Source organism: Amphiura filiformis, chromosome 10 (assembly GCF_039555335.1).
Source record: "Amphiura filiformis chromosome 10, Afil_fr2py, whole genome shotgun sequence".
NCBI classification, from domain to species: Eukaryota; Metazoa; Echinodermata; class Ophiuroidea; order Amphilepidida; family Amphiuridae; genus Amphiura; species Amphiura filiformis.
The window spans coordinates 10,786,935-10,799,497 of NC_092637.1; the positions used below are offsets into that span (position 1 = coordinate 10,786,935).

Here is a 12,563-nt window from a genome sequence, read left to right on the forward strand (position 1 = left end):
ATAGATTTTCGTTTCCTTTCCAACTTATTCATATTTTTATGCTTTTTTTGTGGTATTCTTTTTTTCTATAAACTGTATATTTGTGTGTAAATTGAGGGCGCTATTTAAATATATTTTACATTTAATTTATAATTTATCCAAATAAAAAGTTATTCCTAACATTTCATGACAAAAGGTTTTTTTGGAAAATTTCGTTCTTATTTGTTACTCTTTTTCTGATCTTTTAATACCATTGTACTAGTGTCTACACGATTTAAGATAAATAGCGCTATCAGTGTTCACATTTTCTTAAAAATGACGTAGTTTTACATGCTATCAAACAACCGTGGAAGGATTGTATCCCAGAGTAAACCAGAATTTTGTTTGACATATCTTTGATTTGATTTGGGCATGAGTATACGTTTCTACGAAGCAATCCCAGAATTCTGTTACCTTTAGCCGCTATTTTGTTCATGTGTGAGTTACGTGTATGACTCTTTTTCTTGGAGCAACATGTTGTTTAATGTGTAAGAGTTGTGATCTTGCATGTATGTGTGATATATAGCACAAAACATGTATTTGCATTAAATTCCATTTGACATTTGTCTTGTCAGACTGTAAGAGTATCCAAATCCTTTTACTTACTTTACTTTATTTAGTTTGATAATACTTTATATATTTATTGTTCATTCTCTTGATAAATGATATTCTATATCTATAGGTACTTTTGTTTTATTATTATTTTCATTTTCTATCTATTTAGGGGGATGTCATTTTCTTTGACAGGGGGAGTCATGAATATGTCGTTGACCGGAGTAAATATTTTTATGCCCCCCCCCCCTTATCGCGGGCAAAAGTTTTTACGATCTCCCCCATCTTGGGTCGAAAATTTTTATGACCCCCTCCCCCTTCCGCCTACACAGACTCAAGAAAAATTATTCATTACCGGAACAAAGTCGAGGAGCGCACCAAAACTTTTATAGACAAAAAAAATCATTATATAACGAAAGATTGTGCGCACATTTTGATTATTGAATTAAAAGAATGTGCACGCAGCGCTCGAAAATGTTGATTCACCAGCTCTTAATAAGCCCCGTATTTTGGGTGTTAAAAATTATAACCCCCTATATTTGGTCTACAAATTCTATGACCCCCCGTATATTCATGACCCCCCCTTCCGAAAATGACAGCCCCCTTATTTTCTTGACTTCTTTAATATTTTATTTCACTCGTAATTATTAATTTACGACTACATGTTCATATATACTCGTACACATTATATGAAACATATTATACTTTAATAATTTAATTGATTATTCATACTCACTTAACCCTAGAACTACCAAGGGAGGTGGTTGTACCTGTATCTATCATAAACAAGAATTCCTGAAAAAAATTGGTGTCAGTTCCAATTTACAATGTAATTGTTATTTGAATGTAATGTTAAAGATGGAATTGCATGAGAAGTTTTGCACTGCAGCACTGACATGACCATTTAGTGGAAGTTCATTTATAATTAAATACTTATACACTTACATACGTGTTTTGGCGCAGTGTCAGCCTTCTATTCCAGCTAAAAACGTTTTTAAAAATAAAAAAATATGCAAATGAGGTAGCTAATTTGCATATTTTGCGACAAAAATCACATGGGATCTTAAGACTGCCCCTTACCACCATCCCACCAAGTTAAATCTCTATACGCCTCACCAGTTCCAGAAATGGCAAAAAGCCTTTTTAAAAATAAACAAATATGCAAATGAGGTGGCTAATTTGAATATTTTGGGATCTTAAGACTGCCCCTTTACCAAAAGCATTTCGACAAATATAAAAATAGGCAAATGTGGTGACTAATTTGCATATCTTGCGACAAAAATCGCATCGGATCTTACGACTGCCGCTTACCACAACCTCGTCAAGTTACATCCCTATACGCCTCACCAGTTCTTCGAAATGGCAAAAACAAAATTTAAGTTAAATATGCAAATTAGCCACATAATTTGCATATTTTGCGCCAAACATTGCATCAAGTCTTAGGGCAGCCACTTACTACCACCCTACCAAGTTACACCCCAATACACCTCACCAGCTCCGAGAAACTAACCTGGAAGCCAAAGGCATTTAAAAACAAAGTTCACACAATACAAACGTACAAGACCCCATTGTAGCATAAGGCAATTTATAAGTCGTTTTAAATGATTTTAAATGTGACGTATAAAATTTGTCTATAACACAGGAAGATATTAAATGTAGGGATTTGGGTACTTTTTGTTCAATTTTCACAGAAATTGAAGGATTTTGACCCATGTTTCTGTTTGTCTGTTTACCCCAGGGTCGCTGAAACAAAGAATTATATTAATTAAATCACCTAATTTATAATTAATAAAGGACAAAGAAAGATAAAAGCAAAAGTATGCTTCATTTAAGACTTTCCGTCGAGGGATATTTTTTCCCGTCGGTAAATATTTTTTAAATTAAGTCTTTCATAACATATTAAAAGGGCAGAGACCCCTGATGTATGTTAATTATAGGTTAATACGTGCGTATCACTTGTTGGGAGTGAAATTGTACAAAATAATGCACGCGTACTGAGGTGTTGATGCGTCTAATGCACTAGCCCCGAAGGGGGAGTGCATTAGACGCATCAACATCTCAGTACAAGTGCAATTTCTCGAGCAACAAGTGATACGCATTTATTAACCTATTTCACACACGCGAAAAAAATCCCGAGATTTTTGCTTTTTTAAACAAAATTGTCACTAAAAATGTTGGAAAATGCAAGCGAATATAAATGCATCAACCCGCAAGTAAAATGAACGCGTCCGAAAGCACTGCGAGTACTACGCGGAGTGCGCGCCCGTGCAATTGTACAACATTTATGCACGGCTAGTAATTTACTAACGGAGGCTCTGATTGGTTCTCACAATCTAGGAGTGTATGAAACGGCCTTGGTAAGTTTTGATGAACTTTCATGAAACTTGTCAAAAAAGTACCTATTCTTTTGTGTGTGTATGGTCCATCACCTGTCACTTGGTAGTCTTGTAACATGTCTAATGGCGCTGCCCATGGCCACGTGATGAATTGTTTAATTCGAATTAATCAATTCGATATTATAGACTGTTTTAGTGATGAACGTTTTACCCCAGCACCATATCTGGGGTATGACCGACCATAAAGGATGACCATAGAAGGGGCATAGAAGTACCCAATTGGGTGGATTAAACCCGCATTCTCTCCCCCCAGCTGTTTAACATCTTGCTGGAACTGGTCCTACGCCTAGCTATTGAAGATGTCGGCATTGGAATTACAATTCAAGGACAGCTCATCAACAACCTGAGATTTGCCGATGATATTGTTTTACTGGCCGACTCTGAAATTAACCTCCAAACTCTAGTCGACAAAGTACACAATGAAAGCATGAGGTTTGGTCTGACAATAAACATCGCTAAAACCGAAGTCCAGGTGATTGGTAGAGAAACAGCAAAAGCCACCATATCCATTGGAAATTCCACCCTTGAGCAGGTGGAATCATTCATCTATCTAGGTGGAGTGATCACTGAAAAGGCAAGCAGCGAGAAAGACATCAAAAGGAGAATTGGCTTGGCCATGGGCATCATGCAAAAACTCAACCCCATTTGGAAATCCAAAGAAATATCCACCATAACAAAATTGAAATTGTACAAAGTACTGGTGCTTTCTATAGCAACCTATGCCTCTGAAGCCTGGACAATCAAAAAACGTGATGAGCAGCGACTTCTGGTATTTGAAATGGCTTGTCTCAGAAAAATCCTGGGTGTTACTAGAAGGGACAGGATTAGGAACACCTCAATCAGAGACACCCTTGATTACCAGTGCACTGTAATGAACAAGATCCGTGCAAAACAGCTGTCCTACTATGGCCATGTGAAAAGAATGCCTCCATCCAGATATCCAAAAATCGTATTAGAAGGAAGAATCCCAGGAAACGACCTAAAGGAAGACCCCAGTGCGCTGGATGGACAACATCAAAGCAAACTGCAGTGCAGTGGGAATCCAATCCGTAGTAGAAGCCGGTCGGATGGCAAACAACAGAGCTGAGTGGCGAAGCGTAGTGGCTAGGCAGCTATCTCCAGGACCTACCTGTGTCATGGGAGGAAAGCTTTAAGTGAAGTAAGTGAAAGTGAAACCCGCTTAAAATTCGATGTTAGATTATTTTGTGTTGTAAATTGTCATCATTCTTTTGTCTACGTGTTACACGGGTGATAGAATGCAGTTTATAATACCCTTCAAGGCCGCAGCATCCCACATTTTAGGCGGGATAGTTGGGTACCCGTCGCGGCTAATGGCTGCCATTGAGGAACAGGAATGCGTGAAATTGGATTCGTCTATACAATCGGTCAAATAATGTTGTTACGGTCGTGTACTATCTTCAGTTTACTATGTAATCGATGGACATGGCAATTGGTTAGTTGTATTAAGGGGTTACAGATGACAGGCCTCTAGGTCTTAACTGTAATTTCTTCACTAATCATTGTACATGTATTAGGGATGAAATCAAAACTCGACCGGCGGTCGACCGCCGATTCCGGGCCGGTTTCTATTGTTCTAAACAATGGAACGCGGTTCAACCGCCGATAATCGCCGGGCAACCGCCGGCTGAGTTTTGATTTCATTCCTTATAATGTATTACTCTTTATTGTGTATCATTCTGTGTATCATATAATAAATGAAAATATAATATTAAATCTATCTATCTATCTATGCCTAATTGTCTTTCTTCTGTCTCTTAAACAGGAAGCCCCGCTTGACCAGTTCTCCACAGAAGAACTGACAATACACCTGTTACTTTGATGACAGACAGAACAGAATTTACGTGGATAAATTTTAACCTTGACTAATTCCCTAAGGATCTTGAACCAAAAGTGGTATGGGGCTTTCACTTTTATGGACACGGTATATATGCTGTTATTTTTATATAAGATTTATGTTTTGTATGTCTTACACTTTGGATTCCTCTGCAAAGGCGCATTAAGTGTCGTATCAGAATATTTATTTAATAACTATTTATCACGTAGTTATTTGCCTTAATAGACAGAAGGGTTAAATCGGTAAGGAAAATACCATATAAATTATTTTTTATTGATGTGTGAAGCAAACATGCAAATGCAAAGCTTACCTTTATTCACTGCACGGTTGAATGGAAGAAAATGTGAAAATGTAGTTGCCAAATACAGCGTTGCACGTGATGTCTAAAGTCGTGTTCACACGGTCGGACATAAGTTACTTAATACCGGTAATAAGTTCCTATTACTGGTTAAAAGTCGCCTATTACCAGTAATAGCTCACTTATGTCCGACCGTGTGAACACGCTTAAAGTATCATACGATCTGAATTTCAGTTGACAAAGAACGAACAATGTTATATATTTGTATAGACTACACCACTCTATGAAATGGATCACTAAGCAGGTTATTCGGATAAAAGGTTGTTATCCAATATATGAGGCGTGAGGTGGGGTGGGTGTATGTGTGTGAGGGTATAAATTTATGTATTTTAACGTGTCATGAGTGACAAAGAGAACAGTATTTACCATGTACATGTACAGCAGAATGTGAAATAGTTATTTATCTTTTAATCAAGTGGAAAAAGAGAATCATTACACCTGTATCATGATAAAATCTATGACACTTTACTTCTAGAAACACCTGACAAAATGTAAAAAAGGACATTGTCAACTGGAAGTTAGTAAAGGTCATACATCAGTCATGCAACAGTATCACACCGCTGATGGCGTAGTATGGTTACTCTGAAATTAGGGACGCACCAGGGGGGGTAGGAAGTTGGGGAATTTTTTTTTTTTCGCCGCCCTTGTTTTTTTTTAATTTCATGCATTTATACACAGTTAGGTGGGGAAAGTGGTTTTTTTAGTGTTGGTGGGGAAAGTTTTTTTTGCTCATGTAGTGGTTGAAGTTTTTTCAAAACTTCCTACCCCCCACCTGAGAATCTAATGGTGCGTCCCTTATTCGGAAAAAAACGTGAGTGTTGTTGACTAGTTTTAAACTTTTTCTTTGATGACAACAATGTTGTATTGTTGTGTAATCGACGCATTCTTTTGATTTCACGAAGGAACTCTTGATAAACTTGATGCAATCATTGATTTACATGCACAGCACTCTTCCTAGTAAAAGTGGCACAATTGTGATTTTACCCCTTCGTTGTTAACTAAGCATATCTCGAGATTAAAACAAGCAAATTGACCATAACAAACTGCATTTAAAACCAAAGACTGCGACCGTGACGTTGCTGTAAGCATAATGTCACAACAGTATTTTCTAATTGCCAAAGAGGGCGCTTTTCACTTGCACATTTATTTTTGAGACAGGCTGTAAGTTCTAAATGCCTATCTTTAGATATGTTGCTAAACTACTTTTTAATCAAAAAAAATGAAAGTCTCGGGTTAACCAATGAACAAGATTCATACCTTTCACCATCCATGGAAATGCGAATGCAATGTTTAGTGTAATGTTAAATTGTGTTTCGTTCATGATAATTCATTTGTGTTGGTATAAACCATGATTTTTATTTAAATTTTTGATCCAAACACAAGGAATTAATTCATACCTCGGAATTTTCAGATTTTACTCCATCTTTCATCAGCGCGTAAAATGTGTTTGTTTCTTGTACTGCTATCTTTATTGCAATTGATTATGAAAATGAATTACATCTTGCCATGACATGATGCGAAGTAAAGGTTAATAATTGAAGACCTGAGCGCAAGAAAACCGTAAGTCCACTTGGCCCCTCAACATGTATACACTAAAGTTACGTATAGTTTCTTAGGGTTTTATAATGTTTAATACATGTTCCAGGGTGAAAACATCATGAAAGGTTGTTAAAAATTTGTTTTGGCCCCTGAACATGTATAAAACATTACTAAACTATACGAAATCACACGCAACTTGAGTGTATACATGTTGAGGGGCCAAGTGGACTTACGGTCTTCTTGCGCTCAGGTCTTCAATTGATCATCGTTACTGAGAAGTATTTTGTAACTATGCTAGGAATTCCAATTGAATGAACACAGCTTTCAAGAGCTGTACTCGAGCCAACCGCGATCGTATATCGCATTTTTCAAACTACAACGCGAACGCATGACCTTACGCGTACTCGCCATTTGAACCAATCGGAGGCGTATAGCAACAACGGGACTGATCGATTTTAAGCCCTAGGTAGTTCCTTGTAAAATGTAGGATTTAATTTGATTAAAATTTGTAATATTTATGATATTTCTATTTAAATTGAAGTGTTTAAGAATGAGAATAAAGGTATTGTTTTAGCCGCTGGAGTGCATCTATCGTTTCATATAACACGGGCGACATCATTATTTTTGGCGTAAACAACTTGGCTTCGCATCGTTGTTTTACTTAAAATAATGATGTCGCCCGTGTTATATGAGACGATAGATGCATTTATTCTCTAATTAAAGATTAGATTTTGTTAACTCAATCAAACAGTGTATTATTATTGTGCATTCGTGTGAGCTTGAGTAAAAGGTGATTTTTGTCTTTTCGGCTCGTAACAGTAAAGCTCCTGTCTGTGCCTTGAACTTCCAGTCTGCGCCTTGAAAACAAAAACTGCCAAAAATCAAATCGTGATGTAGTCAATGTCGTAAATGAAATGAAAACAAATGGCTATAATGACAAAATCGACACATTTCGAGATTTTGAAGGTTTATTAAAAAGTAACATTCGTTTAAGTATCATAGGTTAAATGCCTAACTTTTCTGAATTCGTTAAAGCAAACAAAATTTTCAAATCTATCATTGAATAATTATTATAAATTAATCAAATATACTATTTTAGATGACTGTAGAGGGGGGCCTAAAAAATATTAAGTTCAGCTAATTAATATGCAAAACTGATGCAAATAGCAAACCGTACATGATATCAGGGTGCGTTTTTGCACACATCATATATATACAAAGTTCTTTCAATTGATAACAAAAAATACACAAAAAGTAATTAATTAGGCAAATTAGCTAGCTACAGCTAATTATATATTCATGATATTATTTTGTAAATAAGGCATGAGCCGTTAATGGAAGGGAATTGCAATACAAATACCATATGCGATGACGACGTGTATCGAATCATATTGACATTGAACAGATGCTGTAAATTATTCTGTCATGAGTACACTCTACATATGTGTGTTACTTGCAAACACACTTTTGGCACTATTACAAATTCAAAATGAAATTTACCTACCGTTTGAAAGTATTGTTTGCTACTATCATCCTTTTAATTGCTCTATTTGTTTTCCTTAATTTACAACTAAACAATGAACTAATCTTGAGATCTTTCCATGTCGTTACTCGATTTGAAGAAGGAATAACGGGTGGAAACAGCGGAAGCGAAAATCAACTTGGATCGTCGTTAATGGAGGAAAATGAAACGACAAAATCAAGTAAGTTGTAAATCGTTACAATTTTGCTGTTGGTACTGGTAGTTGGGGTGAATTATTTGCAAAGCTCCATTCTGATTGGTGGTTAAAATGAAGATATCATGTAAGTGACCAATCAGAGGCAATGTTGGATCGTCGTTAGTGGAGGAAAATCAAACGACAAAATCAAGTAAGTTGTAAATCAAAACGTGTTGAAATCGTTACAATTTTGCTGTTGGTACTGGTAGTTGGGGCGAATTATTTGCAAAGATCCATTCTGATTGGTGATTAAAATGAAGATATCATGTAAGTGACCAATCAGAGGCAATGTTAGATCGGCAAGTAGTGCTCAGGGGGTTAATTGCATGCAGCAGCCGTCATACAACCCATAGATAATGGAAAACAATTAAAACATAAATTATTTTGAAAAATGTATCTGAAATTAATTTCATCAAAATCATGGATATGGAGGAATAAATATGTGACACCATCTGGTCCTTCGAGTTACTATAACTATTATCTTTTTAAATCTTATACTGAAAGGCCAAAGGTCTAGCATACATAGTTATAAAGTGTTGCGATATCTAAATTCTTATGTATTTTATTATTTTTTACTTCATATTATTGCCTTTATCTCAATTTCAAATTTGCAGCCGTTGGCCACCATGGACCAGATCGTGTCACATAATTATAGGACTATTTTTTTGGGTGGTCATGGTTATCAGTGCTGGGTGGCTTCTACTTGGCAATTTGGATAGACTAGAGATGAAATTCAATTTCGTCTCCCTACGGTTGGTCGGAGCATGACCTAGCTGTGTTTGCACTCAAATATTGCGGCAAATAATGCTGACGCACAAGAGGAATGGCTTGGGTTCAATAACAGTGAGCACAAAGCTTGATTTTGATTTTCTTCGCGAGGGTGATAACGCCCAAAACTTTGATTTTGATATATTTTTGGCCCTAATTCAAGAATAGCAAGACCTTAAAAAATATAGATTTGATTTTGGGCGTCCGTGACAAATTAATTGCAATGCCATACATTACTCCTGTTAAAGAAGCTCAAGAGGATATGTCCACAGCACATCCAATTTGAAGGCTTCTGTATCAGACGCATTGAACGGTCCTAAAAACGTTGATGCAGATCAAGCCAAGTAACGGCCACATCCGGTCATGGTTTTCAATCATACTGCTAAAGACTTGGTAAAAAAGTCACTACCAAAACTTCCACGGAAAGGCAATTAATTTTGACATCAGTGATATCGATTTATCAAACCCAGCAAGAGAAGAGAAACCTGTTGGATGTACATGATGCACTATTGTATTGGGTAACATCTGGTACAAACATATCAGAGGCGGGTTTAATGGCGGAGGGTTGAGTACAAGGATGTTATATAAACATGATAGATAAAAATATTATGTAAAGCAAGGTTACTTTAATGCCGAATTAATTTACCGACAGGCCTTTTCATAAAAGCGGAACCATTTGCTTCGAACCCGAGGGAGGGTCTACGTCGGACTCTAGCTAAGAACTCCTACAAACCCAAAGAATGAGTCTCGATACACAAATGAATAAACAAAATGGAGGGTAGTCTCTTGTGGCCAGTTTGGCCTGTTTGATTTAGAGAGAGCGGAACCAAACTGGCTGCTGAAGAGAATAAAATAGAGGGGTCATTCTGCCATGCAAAATAGCTACAAGGAAACAATATTTGGCACACTTTGACAATATATATGTTGGAACTCTTCATTTCCGCTCAGTGAAATTAGTATAACTGTGTTTGATGAGAAGTACACACCATTTACTTACCCATACCTCCCCTATTCCCCCTTGAACTAATGTTGGCGAAACTGGAGAGCCCGATGTGCAAATTGCTTTCATCAACATTGAATTTTTTTTTTTTGGGGGGGCGGCGATGTAAAATTAGTACACCAGAATGTGCCAACATTAATTTCCTTGATTGTACCTTTCACCGGTACGCCGTCAGCTCCCAAAGACCACCTCAAAATTCCGGGGGAATCATACACACCAAAATTAGTGATGAGCACCCCAAAAACACCCCTCCCCTGATTCACCCACTTGACAGTGATCAGTAGGGACAGTAGCGTCCGATTTAAGTCGGCATAGGACACGCGGCACGTGACGTACGAGGCTGTCGAAAATACAAGGCTGACAGTCCCATTCAAAATAGGCGGTTAGCAGTTATAAATTGAACAACAACATACTTACAGTGGGGTACATGGTTTTGCTCTGACACCACTTAATATATTTAGAATTATTGTTTGTGAAGATTTCATGATTATGTGTTAATCCAATGGCGACGTCGAAAATGGCAATATCGCATCCGCCACCATTAACTTTGCATAATTACAAACGATATCGATTACAACAAATATTTTGAATATTTCTTCATTCAGATATTGGTGATGTACCTTGTGATGAAGAGTGTGGATGGCTGCAGGAACAACAAAGAAGACGAAACAGTGTTGAAAACGCATGCGCATACTACAACCCTGAAAGCATCACAAAAACTGTTCTGAGACACATTTTAGTATCCGATACACACAAAGTATTATACTGCTATATCCCAAAGGTTGCTTGTAGTAACTGGAAACGGATAATACTTTCATTAAATGGGAAAAATATCACAAAGGCGCACACTACTTTTATTCCGAGTTTAAACACATTTTCGACTGAGGAGGTTATAAAGCGACTTCGAGATTACAGTAAGTTGATAATCGTCAGAAACCCACATGAGAGGTTGCTCTCTGCTTATATGAACAAACTCGCCCCAACCTCAAACGCTTCCGATGCCAAAGTCTTTCAGCACAATTTCGGACCAAGAATTAAAAATACGAATATTAAATATTTGCGAAAGAAATTTAATTTAAACTACCCAGGTAGTAAGGTAGAAAAACAAAACTTGACGAAAGATGAAAGAACAAACATTAATTTTCAGGAATTTGTCAGATACGTCGGTAATACCGACAATAAGTTTAATGGTGCTGAAGAGCATTGGAGTGAGATGTACCGATTGTGCAGCCCGTGTTACATTCAGTATAATTTCATCGGGAAATTGGAAACGATTAACGAAGATTCCAAATTCATTTTATCATACATTGGTGCTAAGAATCTTTCGAGTATAGCGCAAGCTAAACCACGTCACACAACTAATAGCACAAGTGGGGATAAGGTTCAGAAGGCGTATAAGCAAGTTACCGAGGAAGATGTTTTGCAGTTCGAGAAACGGTTTGAGAAGGATATGGTGTTGTTTGGGTATCAAAGACCGACAAGAATAGCAGGATTTAAGAGTGACGATATGGACAGAAAGGATGCTTTGAGGCAACTATCACTTGACGATGTTTAATTCAGAAACGATGGTTAAAAGTATATGTCGGTGGTGAACTAAAAAAGGTGTAATGATTTATACATGTAGTGTGCTACGCACAGGCACAACGCCTAGACGTTGATCCGCAAGTCTCAGAACACTTTACAGTTGAGTTAATGTATACTTAGGGATCGTTCACAAACACTTCTAAAGAGGGGGGGGGGGGCTGATGCAAAAAGAAAAATTCATTTTTGTTTCAGGGCCCCCCTTTTGGACCTAAAAGGAATAACCCAGTTAGCAATGGCTTCGTACATCTTTATCTATAGCTGGCATTTTTGCTTAGACATTAACCTTTTACTAAGTAAATATGAAGACCAAGAAGACCGTAAGTCCACCTGGCCCCTCAACATGTATACACTAAAGATGCGTATGGTTTCTTTGGGTTTTATAATGTTTAATACATGTTCCAGGGTGAGAACATCATGAACGGTTGTGAAAGATTTGTTTTGGGCCCTGAACATGTATAAAACATTACCAAACTATACGAAACTATACGCAATTTTAGTGTATACATGTTGAGGGGCAAAGCGGACTTACGGTCTTCTTGCGCTCAGGTCTTCATATATAAGTACACCATCTTCAAACCCAATTAGATCCTGGCTTCATGAACCTTTCATTTGATTCCAGGAGATAGCCAAAACTTATACCACAAATAAAGTTGGCTGATTCCAATTTCCAATTATATCTTGAAGACTATACAACATTTGTCACTTTATAAATTGAACTTGGAGAAAAATTGCTCCACAATGTTGATGGTAAACTTGACAACTAATATCACATCAA

At 37.1% G+C, this 12,563-nt stretch overlaps 1 protein-coding gene across 1 annotated transcript; it reads left to right on the forward strand.

The window, feature by feature from the left end:
• The first annotated feature begins 8,207 nt into the window (after positions 1–8,207).
• On the forward strand, positions 8,208–11,813 carry LOC140161648 (carbohydrate sulfotransferase 13-like). Its single transcript, XM_072184948.1, has 2 exons — positions 8,208–8,421; positions 10,810–11,813. The coding sequence occupies exons 1-2, from the start codon at positions 8,208–8,210 to the stop codon at positions 11,757–11,759; spliced, it is 1,164 nt and encodes a 387-aa protein (XP_072041049.1). The 3' UTR covers positions 11,760–11,813.
• Positions 11,814–12,563: the final 750 nt, after the last annotated feature.